The following is a 23,483-nucleotide window of genomic DNA, read 5'->3' on the forward strand; positions in this document are numbered from 1 at the left end:
TTATGCACCAAAGGTGTGCTGCACGCGCACATGCACAATATGCGCCAAAGGTGTGCTGCACGCGCACATGCACAATATGCGCCAAAAGGAGGCTTGGGAAGATAAGTAGAACAGCGAGAGTGGAAATCAGCTGTGGCGTGTGAGCTTGGGAATCTTTTTAAAAACTTTTTAAAATCATTTTTTAATACCAGTTCTCCAGAACCGGTAGTAAAAAAATGCTTTAAAAAGATAAAACAAAGGTTCCGATGATCACAGCTGTGGCGCACGATTGTTGGAACCTTTTTGAAAACTTTTTTAAAGCATTATAAACTATAAATAAATTATAAATAGCATTTCACCACTGCACTATGGGCTCATATTTATGTCCATTAGGACTCAAAGATCCCTTTCACAGGTGATTTAATCAGGTATCGCCTATTCTATACCTGTAAAGATTGCCTCTTCTCCCAACTTAAGAAAGTAAAAACTCTTGAAACGGAGTATTTCAAAAGGAACCTTTTATTAAGCAGGAGTGACAGCAATCAATTCAAAGCAAGGGTATCTTAGGCAAGACAAGTAGGATTAAAGCAGTAGAGTCCCCTCCCTTAAACCAGAATGCAGATTTTAGCCAATACACAAGTGTGAAGATGTTTTCTTTACCAGCTGCCCTGAGAACCCAGATAAGTATGTATTCACATCGTTTCTCCTTTTTTCTTTAAAGTGAAACAGCCCACATAGCTGTCATAAACATTCCTCAATGTTAAGGGGATCTCAGGGCTCTTTGGCGCCAGGATATAGGTTGTAAAGTATCTGTTGACACAGGCAATGCTAGGAAATCGAATCCACGTCTTCCCCTTCTCCCAATTGAATGGCAGTATCACTTTTAGGGATCTGACATGCTACCTTCCTTAGAAAACGGAAGGGTCCATCTGTAAAAAAATATATATAAACAAAAATTTCATGATAGTATATTAATTATTGTTAGGGTATTAGGAGTGAAATTTTCTCAGTAAGGTTGGAGCCCTAACATGATGTTTAGCGACCCATTTGTTGTGGGCTGATGGTAAATATTTCCAAGTGACTAAGTATTGGATTTTCCCTCTGTGGATCCTAGAGTCAAGGACTTCCTTGATTTCAAAGTGTTGTTCACCTTCAATCATGATGGGAACAGGTGGTGTAGATGCAGGTGGTCTGAGGGATGAGATTACTTCTCGCTTGAGTAAACTAATGTGGAATACTGGGTGGATTTGCCTGAGTGTCTTTGGAAGTAGTAGTTCAACTGCTACTGGATTGATGACCATAGTGATAGGGAAAGGTCCAATGAAATTTGGCCCTAGTTTCTTTGATGGTTGTAATGATTTCAGAAATTTTGTACATAAGTATACTCTGTCTCCAAGATGGACAGGTTTGGGTTCCATCCTTTTCTTGTCAGCTTGAATTTTAAAAGCCTCTCTAGCTTCCTTTAAGGCTAATCTAACCACTGGCCATGTGTTTTGCAAATTATCCATCCACTCCTTAAGTAAAGGGATGGTGGGTTCTTCTGTGGGTAGTTCAGGCATGGGACTGAAATCCTGGCCTGTCGCTACTCTAAAAGGGGTAAAACCAGTGCTTGAGTGTACAGCATTATTAAACGCAACCTCAGCAAAAGGTAAAAGTTTGGTCCAGTTATCCTGTGGAAAATTAATAAAACATCTTAAATATTGTTCTAGCACCAAGTTCAATCTTTCAGACGTACCATTAGTACACGCATGATGAAAGGAGCTCAACCCCTGGCCAGTACCAAGTAAGTCCAAAAATGCCCTCCAAAATTTGGAGGTGAATTGAACCCCTCTGTCGGAGATGATCCTTTGTGGAGCTCCATGAAGTCGATAAATGTGTATTAGAAATAATTTGGCTAAACTTTTAGCAGTTGGGATTGTTTGGCAAGGTATAAAATGTGCCTGTTTTGAACACAGGTCTGTCACGATCCAAATAACAGTATTTCCTGCACTGTTTGGTAATTCTACAATGAAATCCATAGCAATCTCTCTCTGTGGCGCTGAAGGCTCAGCTACTTTCTGCAATAGACCTGGGGTTTTCCCCTGACGTCTTTTTGCTGCACAAATGGGGCAGCTAGCTACATCGCTTTCTATGTCCTTTTTTATTGATGGCCACCAAAATTGTCTTTTAATAAGGTGTAAAGTTTTCACAAAACCAAAATGTCCAGCTAATTTGGAGTCGTGGCACCTTACCATTAAGCATAGTCTTTGGCTGGCTGGAACATACAACTTCCCTCCCATCCAAGCCAAGTCTTCTTTCATCAGATAGCTGGATTTCTGGTTCAAAAACCATTCATCGGTGGCCAATGCTTGTTTAAAAGTCTGGGTGGTGTCATTGTCCGTCAATGTTTCTTCTTTTGCTTGGGATCTGGTGATTACTTTAGCGGCTAATTGATTGTTTTGTACTATGGGTTTGATTACGTCTGACTTCACACTATTGTATTGTGGTTTTCTGGATAGCGCATGTGCCAGAAAGTTTTTCCCCCTGGGGAGGTATTTTAGAGTAAAATCAAACCGTTTAAAGTAGTGAGCCCATCGTACTTGTTTTGGGGAGAGTTTCCTTGAGGTCTTTAGGGCTTCTAAATTTTTATGATCAGTCCAGACTTCAAAAGGGGTCTTACTTCCTTCTAGGAAATGCCTCCAGGTTAACAGTGCCCAACAAACTGCATAAGCCTTTTTCTCCCAAATGGCTCACCTTTGTTCAGTCTCATTCAACTTTTTGGATGTGTAAGCACATGGTTGTAGCTGGTCTTGCTCATTTTTCTGAAGCAGGACCGCTCCTATTGCCATATTGCTGACATCTGCTTGTATGACAAATGGTTTCTCCATGTCTGGGTATTTTAGAATTGGTTCTGCTGAGAACAGCTGTTTTAAGTTTTTCAAATGCTGCTTGGCATTCCATAGTCCAGTTCAAAGGCTGCTTTGGTTTAGGGTTGCCCTCCCTCTTCATTTTTAAGAGTGTGGTAATGGGGAGGGCAATCTGGAGCGAAAACGGGGATAAAGTGGCGATAAAAGTTGGCAAAACCCAGGAAGCTCTGTAACTGTTTATGTGTGGGTGGTGGTTCCCAATTAAATACAGCCTGCACTTTTTGAGGGTCCATTTCTACACCCTGGTGTAAAATGCGGTACCCCAAATAGTCAATCTTCTCTTGGTGAAATTCACATTTAGAAAGTTTAGCATAAAGTTTGGCAGAGCGGAGTTTGTTTAAAACTGCCCTGACTAGTTTTACATGTTCTGCTTTGGTCTCGATATATATTAAAATGTCGTCCAAGTAGATCAGGACCCCCTTATACAAATGCTGATGTAGCACTTCATTTATTAACTGCATAAACACTGCAGGGGATCCTTGTAACCCAAAGGGGAGCACCTTGAATTGGTAGCACCTGAGGGGGGTGTTAAATGCTGTTTTCCACTTGTCGCCCTCCTTAATTTTGACACGGTAGTAAGCTCCCTTAAGTCTAGCTTTGAAAATTTTTTCCCTTTAACGAGATATGCTAGCATATCTTTCCTAAGGGGGAGGGGATACATGTTTTCCACACTGATCGTATTCAGATTCATAAAATCAACACAGAGACATTTTGAGTCATCTTTTTTTCTTTAAATAACATTGGAGCTGCGATTTTTGGTCGGGCTGGCTCGATGAAACCCCTTGCTAGGTTTTTCTCAATAAATGTTCTCAGCTCTTCCTACTCCCTCAGTGACATGCTGTACATCTTGGGTTTAGGGAGTTTAGCGCCGGGTAAGATTTCTATCGCACAGTCGGTGGCGTGGTGGGGAGGGAGCTTGTCTGAGGCTTTTTCACTAAAAACTTCAGCCAAATCCTTGTATTCTATGGGTATGCCCCCAGTTGGCATGGTGTGACCAGGCATGGCTGTTTCTCGGTTCTCTGCCTCCTCAGTTCCTTTATGTGGATTCTCAGCAAAAGTCACATGCATCTGAAATTTTATGATGCCTTGCTTCCAATTGATTTTGGGGTTCCATTTTTTCAGCCATGCAAGGCCTAAGACTAACGGCCATTCCATGCCAGGTGCCACTATAAATGTATTTCCTCATTGATTCCGATACCTATATTTAGAGGCTCAGTGGCAAAAGACGCTGGCTTCTCTCCTGCTATTTGCTAACATCTAGTTGGCAAAAAGCGATGGGGTTTTCAGCTTTCTTAAATTAATCCCCAGCTTCCCTATTAGGGTTGGGCTGATCAAACAACAGGTGCACCCTGAGTCCACTAGAGCAGAGATATTTATCTCCCTGTCCCGGTTTGGGATAAATAGTCTAAAGGGGAGGGTAAGCTGTTTAATTGGTTTGCTTACCAGTGGTTCATCTTCTGGATCGCTTCCAAATGAGTATGATTCCTCTTGCTGAGATGCCAGGGTTTCCTCCCCAAAGAGGGGGGGGGGAATGGAAATTCTACGATCTCTCTGCTCCTCAGGGCAGTTTCCTTCCTGCGCTGGCCAGGTTTTGCAAGTTCCCCCCCCCCGGCGGGTGGTTCTGGGCAGGTGTTTGCGAACGACATTCTGCAGCTCGGTGCCCCTCTTTTCCACACTTGAAACAGGCTGAGGATTTTGGAGAAAATGCGGTTTGTGATTTGAGAGGCTCTTGCTTCCATTGTGGTAGGGATTTCTTCCATGCTCGCCCCGCTCGGTACTAGTTTCTGGCCATATTGATCTCAGCTTCTTCGGCGGTGATGTACTACTCATGTAGGTGATTCGGTGCACCTCGGGCCACACAGGCATTGTATAGATCATCACTCAGCCCATCCTTGAAACAGCTCACCAAAATATCCTCTGTCCAGTTCACCTGACATGCGAGGTCCCGGAATTCTTCAATATACTCTTCTACTGGCCATCGTCCCTCCCTCACCATCTTAATGCGGTCGCATGCTTTGTGATCTGCTAGTGGGTCCTCAAACCTTCGGCGCAGGGCCATCATGAACCTGTTGAAATCCCGCAGTTCTGGTGCATTGGCGTTATGCAGGGTCACCATCCATCTGGCAGCAGCACCCTCTAAGGCTAGGGGCTCGCACTTGGGGTTTGGAAATCACGCCCATGCTCTTGCATGTAGGTGAGCACGTGTGCCACAAAGAATCCTAATTGCTGTGGATTCCCATCAAACTTCACCCCAAGGGAGGGAGTTTCTCTTTCCAGTTGCGGGACTCGGGGCTGGTTGGGAATGGGCACCGGTGTGCGTGCTGCCTGGGGGAGAAGGTTTGCTGGGTCTTCTCCCACTGCTGCTGTGCCATCTGCTCAATAGGCGACTCCAGAAATGGGGTTCCTCCCCTGGCGTCATCCGCGACTGCTGCCCTTTCAGCGCTCTTTGGTTGTCATCCTGGCTCCCCTCGGATGTTGAGATTTTCCAAAGTTTCCATCACCAATTGAGTTATATACCTCTTCAGACAATCCTCCCTCAGTGGTGCTTCGCTTAGTTACCCCTGGTCAGCAAGGGCTTCTAGTTCCAGTTTCCACCCTGGTTTTTGGTTGCCGCGGCTGAGAGTGACTCCTCTGGTTCTTTCATCCCAGCTGTCTTTCTTCCCGATACCAATTGACCAGTGGGGTTTTTCAGGATTCTCCAGGGTTACTTCATCCTCTCCGATGAGGTATACGAAACAGGCATCTTGACTGGGTGGTGGTTGATGTCTCCCCCCAGCATTCGGCTTCTCCCAGTTCTCTGCTTCGTTCAGACATGGTTTGCAAGGTCCCCTCAGTAGAGCGAAGATTGCTTCTCTGGATTGACCATTTTGCAGACCTTGCTTTCTGTAAGGATTGCCTCTCCTCCCAACTTAAGAAAGTAAAAGCTCTTGAAACAGAGTATTTCAAAAGAAACCGGGAGTGAGACAATGAATTCAAAGCAAGGTCTGAATACCCTTAGGCAAGACAAGTAGGATTAAAGCAGTAGAGACCCCTCCCTTAAGCCAGAATGCAGATTTTAGCCAATACACAAGTGTGAAGATGTTTTCTTTACCAGCTGCCCTGAGAACCCGGATAAGTATGTATTCACATCATTTCTCCTTTTTTCTTTAAAGTGAAACAGCCCACATAGCTGTCATAAACATTCCTCAATGTTAAGGGGATCTCAGGGCTCTTTGGCGCCAAGATATAGGTTGTAAAATATCTGTTGACACAGGCAATGCTAGTAAATCAAATCCAAGTCTCCCTCTTCTCCCAATTGAATGGCAGTATCAGTTTTAGGGATCTGACAACATTTGGTTTTTCTTGCCTAAATGTAAAACCTTACTTTTCCCACCATTGAATTTCATTTTGTTAGATAGGGTCCAGTGTTCAGGTTGGTCGAGTTCCTTCTGTATTTTGAGCCTATCTTCTGGTATGTTGGGTGAGTTCCCCCTTCTATCTCCTCATCTAAATCATTGATGGAAATATTGAAGACTACTGAACCTAAGACAGAGTCTTAGAGCACCCCGCTGCATACTTCCCTCCATGTAAATGCAATTCCATTAAGGACTACATGTTGAGTGCAGTTTGTCAGCCAGTTGCAAATGGTGGTGATGCTGTCTAACCCACATTTTTCTATCTTATCAAGTAGTAGATTGTGATCTTCTTTATCTAATACCTTACTGAAGTCCAAGTAAACTATATCCATAGAATTTTGCTGGTCCACTAATTTTGTCACTTTGTCAAAGAATGCAATAAGATGTTTTTGAGAAACTTATGTTGGCTTCTGATTATAACTTTATTTGCCTCTAGGTCAGGAATGTCAAACTCACAGCATCACATTGTCATCACATGACATATCATGATTTTCCCCCCTTTGCTAAAATGGGGGTGGGGGTGGCCAGCACATGACACATCCAGCCCACGGGTTGCAAGTTTGACATCCCTGCTCTAGGTGTTTGCAGATTCATTGCTTGATTATCTTTTCCAGAATCTTCCCAGATATTGATGTCAGGCTGATAGGTCTGTAGATTCCTGGATCTTTTTTTTTTCCCTTTGTGAAGATGAGAATTACATCAGCGCTTTTCCATCATCTGGTAGTTCCCTGGTGCTGTAACATCTTTGAAATATATGGTTCAGTGGTTCTGAAATCACATCTTCCAATTCCTTCAGAACCTTAGGATATAATCCATCTGCTCTTGGTGATTTGAGTTCATATAGAATGGTTAAGTGTTCTCTTACCATTTTCCTACTTATTTTGACTTAGATTCCTAACCTGCATTTTACAGGGTTTTTTTATAGGTTGGACTGTTTTTTCATTTTGTGTAGACAGATGCAAGAAATGAGTTAAACAGTTCTGCTTTCTCTCTCCTCATCACCTTCTTGTTATTATCACCCATTAGTGGACTAATGACTTCTTTGACTTTTTCTTCTTCTTACATGTTGAAAGAAGCTTTTTTGTTATTTTTTACACAAGCCTTAGTTCATTTTTCAGCCTTAGCTTTCCTGACTTCATTTTTCTAGGTTCAAACTGTTTGATGATGTTCTGCTTTAGTTATTTGTCCATCTTTCCATTTTTATACTTGTCCTTTTTGTCTTTCAGTTTATCAGAGAGTTATTTATTCAGCCATGCTAGTTTCTTTTGAGATCTCTTATTTTTCTTCTTTTGAATTGTAGTAGAGTGGTCTTTTATAATATCATTTTTCAGTTTCCCTAAGGTTGTTTTCCTCTTGAGGATTCTCATCCATGGAATCCTTCCTAAGCTCTCTCCAAATTTATTGAAATCAGCTCTTAAAAACCTTTAATCTTGCCTTGATTTTTAGTTGTCATTATGAGCTTTATATATATGGAATGGAATGGGCCCCACTATTTACGTCTCTCCATGTAGAGGTAGTACCATTAAGGACTATTCATTGAGTACAGTTTGTCAGAGTGCGCACAGCTTTACTACGTGAGACAGCCTGGGAGCAATAACGGCAAACAGAGCTTTGTAATAAATAGTGGTTTTATCTACAAAAGAATATGTACATACTAGAGGCAGAAGTCAAAACAATCAGTAAATTACATCAGGGAAGAACACACGGCGAGAGAGAGACACCCTAACAGGGCCTCTTCTTATTATACAGGCTCTTAAAGGGATAACAGCTAAAACCTTGCTGACTCATTCCCATCATTACATCAGTGCATCATTGCATCATTGTAGCAGCTGGTCAGCTCTTAAATCACTACCCTGACACTACTCCCATTTAAAGCTGAATAGTTGTCAATCCAAATCCTTTGAGATATTCTCAATGCTTGTCTACAGTTAAAGGCTTCGTTAACATATCAGTTATATTACTGTATGTTCAGTTGAACATTGCTGTAATCTTACCAGTTTATCCTTTACAGTCTCCCTAACATTATAATACTTTATGTCTACATGTTTACTATCTTCCTATGCATTCTCCTGTTGCCATTTTTATACATGCAACATTGTCTTCAAATACTGGTACAGCTTCCTCTACATCAGCAGTTCTCAACCTGGGGGTCGTGACCCCTTTGGGGGTCGAACGGCCATTTCACAGGGGTCGCCAAAGCCCTCTCTCGCTCCCCCCCCCCACGCCTTCACTCACCCTCACCCTCTGCCTCTGTTGGATTGCCTGATCGCCGTTCATTTACCCCGCCCACTCCCAATCTATTGCTGCCTCCTGAGTCCCAGCTGATGGCTAGAGGGAAAAAAACTTTAAATTCTTGCCGCGGGGCTTCAAAGAGCTAGCTGCAAAGAGGTAAATTCCTGGAGCAAATTTTTTTCCCCCTAGCTATGCTGAAAAGCGAAATTGAAAGTAAAGAAGGGTCTTTGCTGCAACGTGACAAAATGAGGCAGAGAGATTTCTTTTTCTTTTTCCTCACCAAAAAAGGTAGGTGCAAAACTGCAAAAAATGGGAAATTTAGGGCAAGAGGAGGTTCAAGATTTTAAAACACAAAAGAAAAAAAGCTCTATTTAACTAGGGAATTGTAATAATTGAGATACTATTAATTGTATATTATGTTGAAAGCAGAAATGGTTAAGTTATGGTTTGGAGGAATATATGGGGGAAATTATTTGGTTTATTATTATTGGTAAATATAATTAATTGATTTTTAAGAAATTGGATTGCATGGAAATAATTGGAATATTCATGTTCATATTGATTAATATACAAAAAAGATAGTTATATAACTAATTGATTTATATTAAAATGTTGAATTTGTATTAAAACAACTGTATTACCTAATTAACCAATGTGAGGATGGATATAAAAATAGATGACAATGCGAAGGGGTATAATATAGAATAGAAGAGAAAAATTGAATTTGATTAAGATTAGAGATGAGGATGAAGGGTAATATTGGTTTTTTTAAAAAATAGATGAGGAATAAATATGGTAAAAAGGAAATATAGAAATTGTAAATTTAATTGAAATGACTAAATACTGTGTTGGAAGAAATATCCTTCTGGGTTCTGCTCCAAGTGGGGAAAAAGACACTGGAAACATGGAGACTGCTTGGAAAGATGGTTTAATGGTGGACAGGATTACATGGCTTGATGGGGCCCATTGTGTTAGTTTCTGTTGCTATTGTGTTGCAAATGTCCTTTGACAAAGGATTGACTTTCTGCCTCTGGCTCATTAACAAAGGGTGGGGGGCAGGAAGGTGGGAGCTGCTTTGTCTGTAAAATATGCTTCTCCATTTCTCATCCAGGGAAATATAATATTCTGCCTTTTTAATATTTCCCAAAATATTTCATTCTTCTAGGAAAGGGGTGGGTGCTAACCTCCTACAACTGTTTAAATTTGTGAACCGGCCAAATACTCTGTTCAAAGAAAATAAAGTAACAAAATTACTTTCTCTTCCCCCCCTCTTCTTCTTCTCCTTACTTCCTCTTTCTTTCTCCTTCTCCTCCTCTCTTCCTCCCTCTCTTACCTTCACTCCTACTCTAATTTCCCTTCCCTTCCTTCATCCCTCTCTATTGCTGTATCCTTTTATGCATATGGACTACTCAGAGGGCTGAAAAAGTTATTTTTGACTGGTCCTCGCACTTTTGACCAGTCCTTGAACTTACGACTGTCCTCACAATTTACGTTTTTGCCCTATCTTGTCACCATGGTGAAGAGAAGCAGTTGTGAAATGAGTGACACGGTTGTTAAGAATGGTACAATGGGCATAAATGATGACCAGTCATAACTGCGAAGACCGGTCAAAAGTGCGAGGACCTGTCAGAAATCACGTTTTTCAGCCCTCTCTGGGTAGTCCTTTTGTGCACAGGGTAGTCCTTTTGTGCACTACTCAGAGGGCTGAAAAAGTTATTTTTGACTGGTCCTCGCACTTTTGACCAGTCCTCGAATTTACGACTGTCCTCACATTTTACGTTTTTTGCCCTATCTTATACCATGTTGAAGAGAAGCAGTTCTGAAATGAGTGACATGGTTGTTAAGAATGCTGCACGGGCATAAATGTGAGGATGGCCATAAGTGTGAGGACCAGTCAAAAGTGCGAGGACCTGTCAGAAATGACTTTTTTCAGCCCTCTGAGTAGTCCCTATACACATAGCCACGCCCACCCGGTCACATGACCAGCTAGCCACGCCCACCCGGTCACATGACCTCCAAGCTATGTCCACAAAATAAGCCACGCCCACAGAACCAGTAGTAAAAAAATTTAGAACCCACCCCTGGTTGGGGGTCACCACAACATGAGAAACTGTATTAAAGGGTCGTGGCATTAGGAAGGTTGAGAACCACTGCCCTAGAAGATAGGCTCAAGATCCGGATGGATCTTGACAGACTTGAACACTATCTAACAAAATGAAATTCAATGTAGAGAAAAGTAAAGTCCTACACTTAGGCAAGAAAAGCCAAAAGTACACATATTGACTGGGTGAAACTTTTGTCCTTCTTATGGGGGTAAAAACCTGATGCACATTCATAGACTCGATTTCACTGTCCATAGCTTCCTTCCATTTGCCCTGTTCTGCCTGAGGCAATGACCACAGCTCTTGGTAATTACAGGGTTCATACCAAACACTACATACTCTAACCCCACTTGCAGAAAACTGATCAGGAGATACACCTTTATTGCTTCTTTCAGAAATCCTAGGTATCATCTGTTCCTGCATCTCTAACTTCTCTTTTTATCTCAGGTCTATCCTCTTCTATATCCACTATTTCTGACCTGCTTTCCTGTTTCCTATTTATCAGGCTTTGTATAGCTTCTCCTTCTGGAGAACTAGTGCTATGCATTGGCATGAACACCTCAAAATTAGCATGCACCCTATTCCAATTATTTTGTTCTGCAAAACTAGCAGATTGTGAAATTACCACCTTTCTGGTTCCATCTGTGAATCTATAACCTTTGAAACCTGGCTCATATCCAATAAACCTAAGTTTCCTGACCTTTTTCTGTCCTTTTCTTCTGGGGCCTTTGGCACTATATAGCCAGGCATAATTGCCAAATGTTCTTAGATAAGCCAATGAAGGTTTTCTTCCATATAATAGGAAATATGGAGTTTCATTTATAGCTATGCTCCATACTTTGTTTATCAAATAATTGGCTGTTTCCATAGCTTCCCCCTAGTACAGTCTACTCATTCCTGCATCTGCAAGCAGTGAGTCTTTCATGGTTTGCATTACACAATTTTTTCTTTCAACCACTCCATTTACTGCTGGCGAGTACGGATTCGTAAGTCTATGCCTTATGCCTAAACCCGTGATGGTGAACCTATGGCACACGTGCCAGAGGTGGCATGCAGCAACCTCTCTGATGGCACATGAGCCATTGCCACAGTTCAGCTTTGCCATGCATGCGCGTGCGCCTCCTGCCAGCCAGCTGGGACTCTGCCATGCATGCGCAGGGGTGGAGCACATGCGGGGCACGGGGCACATGCAGGGGGCAGGGCACGTGCACAGAGGGCCACATGTGCATGCACGCAGAGGTTTGGCACGTGCAGGGGGCACACACGCATTACATTTTGGGGGTTCAGGTGTGCTTTGGGCACTCTGTCCAGAAAAGGTTAGCCATCACTGGCCTAAACCTTTCAATCATCTTTGGAAATTATCAGACATGAACTCTGTTCCCCTGTCTGTTTACAGCTGGCATACTTTACAGCCATACCTGTGCTCTACAAGTCTTACCCATTGCTTGAACTGTTGCAATACAATCTTGCTTTTTAGCAGATAGCAAAATCTGTATCTAGTGTAATCATCCACTATGACTAGGGCATACCTAGCTCCTCCTAGAGCGGGTGCAATAGGACCAATAAAATCAGTGTGCACTAATTACAAGACTCTGTTTGTTTGCCTTGAACTTTTCTTACTCACAGGATGCACCCTAGACTTTGACTCTTTATAAACAGAGCAATCTAAGTACATTTTGCATTGCTTTAGCTTAAGTCCCTCAACTAGGTCTGGCATCTTCTTAGTACTCTGAAATTTGCATGCCCAGTCTCCTATGCAATAAATATACACAATTGTCATGTGTGGGAGTGTTTGTAAGTGTTCATGCCCAATCATTCTCTTGCCTTCCTAGTATCTACAGATTATCCTGGTTAACACCCCGTGCATGAATTCTTCCACCTTTCCTTATGGAAAGCAAACAGCAAACAGTATTTCATACCCCTAACTATTTAAACTTGAAATACTTAATAGATTATGGTCTAATTCTGGTACGTACAATACATTGTCTAATGTTTCCCCGATCTCAGGTACATAGCCTTTACCTTCCCCTTTAACAGCAGACCATTGTCCATTGGCCAAACTGACAAATGTTTGCTTAGCTGGTCTCAAGCCAGAAAACATTTGTGGGTTATTTGCAATATGCTGACTCATCCCACTGTCCAACAACCAAGTATTTCTAGTGTTTTCAGACAATGTTGCTGCCAGGGAATAAAAAGATAATGAAGGACCACTCCTCATGGGTTGAGTAGCCCTACACCCTTGTCTTGATGCTTCTCTGTTTCACCTCTCAGGGCAGTGTCTCTGGAGGTCCTCTGTAGAACCACACGTGAAGCAATGTTTCACCGTGTAAACAGTCTCAGCTGCTTTGCTAGCATCCTGGGATGTTGCAGTTGTTGGCCTGGGCTGAGCGTTATCTCCTCCCCTTCCTAGTTGCCTCTCCAGCTGTTTCTGTTCTTCCTCTAGGCAATTGGCCAGTCAAATACATCATGGTTAAGTCCCTTTCTTGCATAGACTCTAGGCTAGTAATGAGAACATCCCATGAAGTGTCTAATGAACTGAGCACTACATATACCTTGTGTGCCTCAGTAAACGTCATTCCTCTTTCCTCTAGCTCTAGGAATGTCTTTCTCATGGACTGCAAATGTATAGACATGCTCTCTCCCAGTTTCAGTTATGCTTTATATATTCTTCTTGTCAGCAATACTTACCTGCAGTCTCTCTCATATAAACGCTGCATAAAATCTCCCAGCACTCTTTCACAGACTGGAGACCTTTCACGTGTATCAATTGACTGTCCTCCAAATTCAGGATTATGCTGGCTCATGCCTTTTCATTTCTTCTTCGGTCCCCATCATCCAGAACTGCTGGTGGATCAGTAACTATCATCCACAACTCCTCCCTTCGCAGGTACATTTCCATCTTTACACACCAGGAGAGGTAGTTTGTCTCATTTAGCCGAGACACCACAAAACCTCCCATGTTGACGGAATCCATGTTGCCTGTTTCCGTTACAAGCATCAACCACTAACAAACCACAATACACAACCTCTCTGACTCTGGAGCAAGCTCTCACTGGATTTCTCATCTCTCTGGTATCTCTAGTCACTCTGGGCTTCTCTCTGGTCTGGGCCCATAACCTGTCAAAGTGCACACAGCTTTACTATGTGAGACAATCCAGGAGCAATAACAGCAAACAGAGGTTTGTAATAAATAGTGGTTTTATCTACAAAAGAATAGATATTATACATACACGTACTACAGGCAGAAGTCAAAACAATCAGTAAATTACAGCAGGGAAGAACACACAGCGAGAGAGAGAGATGCCCTAATAGGGCCTCTTCTTATTATACAGGCTGTTAAAGGGATAACAGCTAAAAACCTTGCTGACTCATTCTCATCATTACATCAGTGCATCATTGCATCACCGTAGCAGCTGGTCCCCCCCGCCCCCCTCACCCGCCACCGAGAACAAGCAGCCCTGCCCCTGCTACTCTTCTGGGGCTGCGGGGTTGCGTAACGGTTCTTACCCTGTCACTTGTGGCCAGGATTCTGGAGAAGAACTGCCATCCCCCCCCACCACCGAGAACAAGCAGTGCTGCTGGTGCTGCTCTTCTGGGGTGCCCGAGCTGGCCAGCCCTCTGGACCATGGACGTGCATCACCGTGGGCTGGAGGGCTGGGGCCACGCAAGAAGCCCGCTCGGGTGGGAAGGGAGGGAAGCCCCAGCCCGCTGATCCTGGCTGACAGCTCGGCTGCCCTAGGAAGTTACCCCTGGGATCCCATCTCTGTGTCTTTGGGCACGCAAGCTGTTCTTCACATGTGCGTGTATGCCAGAAACCAGACCAGGTAGCCAGCGTGCATGTGCATACTGGAAAGAGGAAGATCATCTTCCCGGCATGCACATGTGTACTGGGTAACTGCTCTTTCGGTTTCTGGTACTCCCGCGTGTGTGAAGACCAGCTGCCTGGCGCACCAGAACCCAGAAGAGCAGCGGACAATGGTTCTGCATGCCACTTCCAGCATGTGTGCCATAGGTTCGCCATCACGGGTCTACTCATTTAGTATCTTTATCAAAGAATGAAATAAGATTGGTTTGACATTATCTGTTTTTAACAAACCCGTGCTGGCTACTAGTTATAACTTTATTTGCTTCTAGTTGTTTGCAGATCTGTTTTTTGGTTATCTTTTCCAGAATCTTCCCAGGTATTGTTAGACTGATCTGTAATTTCCTGGGTCTGGGGTTTTTTTTCCTTTCTTGAAGATGGAAACCACATCAGCCCTTTTCCAATCCTCAGGTACTTCTCCGGTGCTCCAGGATTTGGTTCTGAGGTAACATCTGCCAGCTCCTTCAGAATTCTGGGATGTAATCTGTCAGGTCATGGTGATTTGTATTCATCAAGGTCAAGAGAGGTGTTCTCTTACCATTTTCTTGCTTACTTTAATTTTTATTGCTAGTTTGTCTTTTACAGTAGTTGTTTTGGTGTGTCGGGCTCTAATTTCTTTTCACGTGAAGACTGCTGCAAAGAATTAGTTAAGCAGCTCTGCTTTCTCCCTACTGTCTGTTACTTGCTTGCCATCTTCTCTCTTTAGTGGACCTACTGTTTCCTTGACTTTTTTCTTATTAATATGCTAACAGAAACTTTTAAAAATTATCTTTGGCTTTTGTTGCAAGTCTTTGTTCATTCTGAGCCTTTACTTTCCTGACTTGATAATATAAAATATATGTTATATATTTCCTCATTTTGCTGATGGTGAAGGACTTGCCAAGTCTACAATGATCTTGCTAACCAGCCACCATGCTAGTGCAGTGGTCCATAATTGAGCCGCTTCGTTGCCATCTGTAAAGCTGATGGAGGTGATGTTTGGAGGTGGTGTTTGGCAGCCATGGATTCCATTATATACTTCTTTCCTTTTGGTTCCACATTTGTAGGGGATGCAGAAATTTTCAATTATTGTACCCTATGTTTCATCTTTTTTTAGCACAACTGGAATATTTGTTATTTTAAGAACCATACAATACACTATTAATATGGTTGGTTGGTTGGTCAGACAGCCCATCAGATGTTACAGTTTCATATTTTTATCCATCTATCAAGTTCTTCCCAAAACCTGGGACAAGCAGATATTGTTTGATGGTATTAAAGGTATCATTACAGAATGAAAGTTTTCCAAGTAAAGCTCTTTTGCAATTGACTGATAGTAATATTGTCAGTGTCGATGGTGTTCAACTGATGTTTCAGATTTTTTGAGATTGCAATATCCTAGCTGTATATTGAGTCATTGACAGACTCTACTTTCCAAGAAAAATAGGTGGGCATGGAATGTTGCAAGTACACCAGAAGTACACCAGAAAGTTGGGGGGGGGAAGGGAATTGAAAAAATATCTGAAAAGCAGTGAGGAGAATGAACTGACACTAGTACACCATGAAGGCTAATATAGTCACCTATGTTACAAGAATCTTGCCAGACTGACTGCATTCCCTTAGGTAAGGTTTCTAGGATTCTGGCAGTGGTCAGACCTGTGCCACTTTCTGCAGTACAAATTCCCCCTCTTAACATTTCCGTCCTCCAGTCTAGCTGGAGATTCACTTCTATGGAATTCCAGAGAGACTAAATTGGCCTTTAAGACAGACCAAATCAAGAACAGAAAAGAGACATACCACATGGTACAGTATTACATACCCAGTACATAGTAAAAAAAAAAAAAAAGGCAAAACAGATAACAAGACTTGGCAATGGCTAAGAACAGAAAAATTAAAGAGACAGAAGGGGCTAATTCCGGCTGCCAAGACCAAACCTTAAGAACAAATGCATATAAAACCAGAACTGAGAAAACAGCAACAGACAGCAAATGCTACCTCTGCAAAGAAGCTGAAGAAACAGTGGACCACCTACTTAGCTGCTGCAAGAAAATAACATAGACTGACTATAATTTACCTGCGAGCAAGAACTGGTGAGACAACGAAATAGACAAAGTAATAGAAAATGAAGAAGCTGAGACTTTAGAATTCAAACATGCAAGCATCTGCTTCACAACACTCCAGACTTAACAATTGTCTGTAAGAAGAACAAAAATGTCTGGATAATGGCCATTGCAGGATCTGGAGTCAGCAGAAGAGAAGAGGAAAAATTTGAGAAAAACACAAAATATAAAGATTTGCAAATAGAAGTAGAATGATTATGGGAAAGAATGCAAACGTGGTGCCAATTGTAATAGGCTCCTTGGATACAATCCCAAAACATCTGGAGCACCATTTGAATACCACCAGCATTGACAAAATCACCATCAGTAAATTGCAAAAAGCAGATTTACTTGAAAAACCCTTGGGAAAGATAGGTGGGTAAAAATGCCAAATCTGGTCTTAATATCTGGCTGATTGTGACCAACAAATGTTAATAATAAATCTATTAATATTTCACTCATAAAGTTATCATTGTTCTGTAACTAATGCTTAATTAGTTCTAATTCTAACATAATTAGAATAACATTCTATAGTAATGTTTAAGATTGAGCTGTAAAATAAATGAGCCACAGTGGCACAGTGGTTAGAGTGCAGTACTGCAGACTACTTCTGCTGACTATCAGCTGACTGCAATTTGGCAGTTGAAATCTCACCAGGCTCAAGGTTGACTCAACCTTCCATCCTTCTGAGGTGCCCACCTCAGAAGGACCCAAATGAGGACCCAAATTGTTGGGGGCAATATGCTGATTCTGTAAACTGCTTAGAGAGTGCTGTATTGTAAAGTAGTGTATAAGTGTAAGTACTATTGCTATTGCTAAGTGTGAACACTTTTATTATTATGGTTCAACACATACTCAGCCAGATGTTCAGACTGGGTTTGATGGCTCCGAACCTGGCCGTAAACTCTGCTAGGAAGTCACCTCATCCAGGCTGGGGCGTGGCAGCCCACACGGGCCCACACCTGGTTCAGGAAGAACGACAGGTTCCCTGGGCTGCCATTGAAGATGGCCTTTATCAGCAGAGGGTCTGTTGGTGGAGGTGGGTATGGAGGCCCACAGTGACCAGGGAACCAGCCAGGTCCAGGGTGATAGTGCCACAGCTCTCCCCTGCATTTTGGTCACCACACTATAAAAAAGATGTTGAGACTCTAGAAAAAGTGCAGAGAAGAGCAACCAGGATGATTAGGGGACTGGAGACTAAAACATGAAGAACGGTTACAGGAACTGGGTGTGGCTAGTCTAGGGAAGGGAAGGACCAGAGAAGACATGATAGCAGTGTTCCAATATTTGAGGGGCTGCCACTGTAAGGATCGCCTCTCCTTCCAACTTAAGAAAGTACGAACTCTTGAAACGTGGTTGTTCAAAAGGATTCTTTTATTAAACAGAAGTGACAGCCATCCAGCTAAAGCAAGATCTGAATACCCTTAGGCAAAGCAGTAGGATTAAAGTGGTAGAGACCCCTCCCTTTAAGTCAGAATGCAGATTTTAGCCAATACACAAGTGTGAAGATGTTTTCTTTACTATTTCCTATGAGAACCCGAACAAACATGCATTCCCACCATTTACTTTAAAGTGAGACAACCCAAATGGCTATCATAAAAATTCCTGCAGGTAAAGGAGATCTCAGGGCTCTTTGGTGCCAGGATATAGGTTGTAAAGTATATGTTGACACAGGCGATGCTAGGGAATCGAATCCAAGTGTCCCCCCTCCTCCAACTGAATGGCAGTATCACTTTTAGGGATCTGACAGCCACAGAGAGGAAGCGGTCAAGCTATTTTCCAAGACACCTGAAAGCCAGACATGGAATAATGGATGGAAACTGATCAAGGAGAGATTCAACCTAGAAATAAGGAGAAATTTTCTGACAGTGAGAACAATCAACCAATTCAGCACTCTGAAATTTGCACTTTTCTCAAAGAATCATTTTATTGAGTACATCATTTCGGCACGAATGGTAAAAAAAACAGCTCTGGCTATTTCCCGCATTTTCAGTATAATTAAAGAATAGATAACTCCCTTCCTCATTGTCACAGGTCACATTGTCCAATTAGGTGTTCTGCCTTCTCCTTAGTAACATCTTCCAATCTCTCACCAGCACCTGTTGGGATGACCTTGGTTCCCATGGGATAGTAGGTTTTTTGTCTGGTCTGCATTCCAAGTCTGTCCCCCCCTCCCATACTGTGTGGCAACCTTAAAAATAGAAAGATGGCTGCAACAGGCCTGATCCATTTCAAAATCGACAGCCTTCTGGTTTTAGGAGTTTTGATTTCATCTGCTGGGCTTGGGCATACCCCCTCCTTTTGTTTTTAGCAAGTTTGTGATGGGCTGGCAATGTGTGCAAACAAGGGGATTTATTGCCTAGAAGTTTGTGAATCCCAAAAAGTTCTGCAGTTGCTTTCTAGTGTGGGGTGGAGCCCAGTCCAGTACTGCACAGACTTTTTTTGGGTCAATTTCAATCCCTTTGTTATGCAGTATCCTAAGTAGTCAATTTTGCTTTGATGGAACTCACATTTAGAAAGTTTAGCATATAACTGGGGAGTGCAAAGTTTCTGTCAGTGTTCCAAGTAACAACCCCAACCAATGAACACTCCAAGGCCAGCAGTTCCTCAAAGTTCCATTTTATTAGAGATGTCATATTGGCACATCTGGGAAAACCCGAATCTGAAATCTCCCGGGTTTTCCCCACCCAAAGGAATGTCGAAGTTCCTTCCCCTGCACCCACATGTCCATCACATGGTCTAATCAATCCACCGTCCCAACTGGAGATGCCTCCCAGTCACTCCATTCCAGGTGCAGGCTGAACGTCCTTGACTCTCAGAGAAAAGAATGTTGTTATGGCTAAATACTTCTACCAGGTCCATGCAAACCCCCCTCCCAGTTTCCCAGAAACTAAGTGTGGCAGCCCTGAAGATCCAAAAGAAAAGGTGGCCTCCAGGGCTGACAGGCTGCCCCCCCTCAACCGATGATCGTGTCTTGGAATGAGAGGAACATAGGAGGTTAATTCAGTCATTCCCTAACCACCTCTCCCCCCCCCAGCCCAGGAGGACCCTTTGGCTTATCAGGGAATTTATCATGAAATTGCTTTATTAATCTATCTGCCCTTATATCCCAGGTAGGGTATCCTTTCCAATGAACTAAATATTGCAATTGACTCCTGTATAATCTAAAGTCTAAAATTCTCTTAACCTCGTAATAGGTCTCCCCTTGCACCACTATGGGCTTGGGTGCTGGTCAGGTCTGTGGTCTCAATCTTGAACTGACTGTGGGCTTCAGCAGACTGTCACTGAAAGACTGTATGCACTTTCCCTAGTATGCGTGGGAGGTTAAGCTGAACTGTCACTGGGTTAATTACTTTCACTATCAGAAAAGGCCCTAAGAAATGGGTAATTTCAATTGAATGTATTTGATTGATAGGTAAACTCGATCTTCCACAGAGAAGGGTGCTGGAGAGATCAGTGTTTGTCAGCTTGTTTTTTGTATGCTTCTGTGGCTTCCACCAGCACTTTCTTAATGTCCTCCCAGCCCTTCTTTAATGACTCCATCCATTCTGCTAGAGTCCTGGAGGAGGGTGGCTCTCTTGGCAGCTCAGGCATGGGAACAAAGTCCATGCCACTGGTGACCTGAAAGGGGGTTAATCTGGTGCTGTTATGCGTGGCGTTGTTGTAAGCCACTTCTACGAAAGACAGCAGATCCAACCTTATGTATTGTTCCACCATTGCATTCTTCCATTTTGTGGCTCCGTTCGTGCTCAGATGAAAAGCCAAGCTAAGCTGCTGAGTCGATCTGACAAATTTCAGGAACTCCCTCCAGAATTTGGTGGTGAACTGGATGCCCACATCTGATATCACCTGGTGGGGCACTCCGTGCAGCCGATAAATCTGTTTCCCCCACTCTCTGGGAGTTTGACTATAAAGTCCATGGTGATCTCCTCCTATGGTTGGCTAGGGTTAGCCACTTGTTGGAGGAGTCTAGGAGGTTTCCCTAGTCTAATCTTCATTTTGGTGCAGGTGGCACAACTCCTTACATAGTCCTCCATGTTGGCCTTCATCTTCAACCACCAGAATTTTCGTTGGACCAGGTGAAGAGTTTTTAGGTTTCTCTACTGACTTCTCTTTTCTTCCAAGTCCTAAGGACTATTGGGGCCTCAGCGGGTCATCCTCCCCATGCCACTCAGAAAGATCCAGTGCTCCAAGAGGTGGCCTCAATGACACCTCTTCCTGGTTTCAATTTCTTCCTGGTTGCTACCTTTGGTTGACATTGTATGTATGGTCCCCACAGTAGAGGTAATATCTTCTCCAGGTTGGCCAAAATTGCAGATTCTGCTTAATGTCAGACCTGCCCCCAATCATTTAGGAAAGCAGACTCTCGACTCCAATTGATTGAAATGAAAATAACTTTTACTAAAGATGTTGGTTGCAGGAAAGTGAGGCAGAATCCGAAGTTCCTACTCACTGATACAAAGAGCCAAACCCAACCCTCCCCCCGCCAATGTCCAGTCCGTTGCCACCCAATCTTGGATCATTGTGATATTCTGGGAAGCTCTGGGTTGTTCAGGCTGCTGAAATTTCACGCCCAGGGCAAGGAGCCTTGAAGATGCCCACAGTAACCGGTACAAATAGCTCTGTCTTCACATGTCAGCTCCCCCTCCCCATTTCCCATCATTTGATACACAGGTGTAGATTGCCCCAAATTCCTCCTCCCTCCCTTCCCCTTTGATGGCAGGATGCCAGCAAGGCACCAGGGTGACAATGGAGATCCTGACACTGGAAGACCTATGAGGTCCCTTCCAATTCTTTTATTCTGTTAACTTTTTGTCACAGCTTAGCATACAAATTTGGAAATTTGGAAAAAAATATCACTTTAAGAGACTTGTCATATCTTATTTAAAATATGAATATTATTTGTCTTTGACAAATTACTACCTGTAATAATAAGTATAGTACTGTACTTATAGTACAGGTAGTCCTCGACTCAGGACCACAATTTAGCCGAAAATTTCTGTTGCTAAATTTGAATTTTGTTGAGTTGTTAAGTGAGTTTTACTCTTATTTTATGACATTTCTTGCCAGAGTTGTTATGTGAATCACTGCTGTTATTAAGTTAACCACTTAACATGATTGTTAAATGAATCTGACTTCCCCATTGACTTTGATAGTTAAAAGGTCACAAAAAGGGATCACGTGATCTCAGGACACTGTAACTGTTATAACTATGAGTCAGTTGCCATGAATTTTGATCATGTGACCATGGGGATGCTGCAATGGTCATAAGTGTGAAAAATGATCAAAAGTCACTTTTTTCAATGCAGTTGTAACTTCGAACAGTCATTAAATGTCATTAAATGAACTGTTGTAAGTTGATGACTGCCTGTATAAATTCATAATATATTATGCTAAAATATAACAGTATTTCTATCCTGTTTTAGGAATTTTTAGATAGGAATTATTTTAAGATTAATAAATGCTTTAATTCTCTTTTTCTTTTCTTTCTGCATAGAGCTGGATGATCATACACCACTTTGCAACTGTACCTACAGCACCCTCTGTTCCATATTTTCCCAAGGAATATATTATTTATACCCCTTCAATATTGAGTATCACATTTTAGCATCCACAATGCTGTACGTGGTCTGGAAAAACATTGGGCGTAAAGTTGAATACCTACAGCCACATAAGATGCCATTCAAGTTTCAGGGCACAGCAATAGGCAGCATCTTAGGTCTAGTAGTATTTATTACAACAATAGTAGTTGTAGTTGTGTATCTTATTCAGATTGGGCGTTCAAAATTAAAGAGTGAACTAGCACTTATTATGTTTTACTTGTATGCCATCACAGTACTGGCACTCATGTGTGCAGCAGGCATTGTGGCGATTCTAATCTATAGACTTGAAGACAATTCACTAGATATTTCTAAAAATCCAGCTAGAAAACTTGATGCAGACCTCTTGGTGGGGACAGCCTCAGGTTCCTGGCTTCTTTCTTGGGGTTCTATTCTTGCAATTATCTGTGCTCGGTCCCATCCAGCATATACATGGTTCAGTTTGCCCTATTCTGTACTTGTTATCATTGAGAAATATATTCAGAACCTCTTCATAGTTGAATCTATACATCGTGAGAATGACAAGAGTAATGATGACATTAAAACTCTGCGAATATTAACAGTGTCTAGTGGAAGCAATCTCTCCCCTGTAGCTTCCTACAAAGAAATCTATAATGGAACAAATGGAAAATTGTCATCCACATTTTATGGAAATAGTTATCCATCTGAGAACAATTCCAGTTGTGCTTTCCATGGAAACATCAATCAGAGCAAGATTCCAGTCCCTCCATCCTCTCCAGATTTTTCATTCACACTGAGAAACTTCTCTGTCAACAACAAAAGAAGTATCTTGAAGAATATTGCTGTATTTTTGTTCTTGTGTAATCTCTCAGTAAGTATTTAAAATAATGTAATTTATTTCTGTAGCGGGACAATTGTCCTCAATGTGTTTTGCCTTTAACATTAACTTCAGCAGAAGTTAATATTAAGCAGAAATCAGAAGATGAAATTCTTCCTACCCATGTAACTTGTCAAGCAGCTGTATGATCACAACCACTGGAGGCCTGATGAACTGTTGGACATTTTGTCCTTGGTCCTTTTATCTTCCAAAGAGTAAGCAAATATTGAACTGGTTAACTGTTTGTACCCTTCAACCAACAAAGATAGCCAAATTAGTGTAATAAAAAAAAACACTTCAGTTTCTACTCACAAACCAGCAACCAAGCATCATTTTCAAAAAGGAACAAGAATTGAGAAGCAAGAATGTTCTAAAATTACAAAATGAAAACAGTTCTGGGCAGCATACTATTATATGCTCTCCCCAAAGGAAGATTTTATCTCTTTTATTATCATCTATAGGCATTAGGGCAGTGATGGCGAACCTATGGC

The 23,483-nt window shown here is 42.3% G+C and overlaps 1 protein-coding gene across 3 annotated transcripts in view; it reads left to right on the forward strand.

Moving 5' to 3' along the window:
* The window catches only part of OTOP1 (otopetrin 1), a 71,400-nt gene that overhangs the window by 38,187 nt on the left and 9,730 nt on the right, over nt 1-23,483 (forward strand). For all 3 annotated transcript variants that reach the window (XM_070948297.1, XM_070948295.1, XM_070948296.1), the window contains exon 5: nt 22,052-22,986. In XM_070948297.1, coding sequence (XP_070804398.1) covers nt 22,052-22,986 — 935 coding nt within the window. The remainder of the gene's footprint in view (nt 1-22,051; nt 22,987-23,483) is intronic.

This window comes from Pituophis catenifer, unplaced genomic scaffold, assembly GCF_029215685.1.
Source record: "Pituophis catenifer annectens isolate HBS135680 unplaced genomic scaffold, rPitCat1.0.hap2 SCAF_8, whole genome shotgun sequence".
Classification (NCBI taxonomy): Eukaryota; Metazoa; Chordata; class Lepidosauria; order Squamata; family Colubridae; genus Pituophis; species Pituophis catenifer.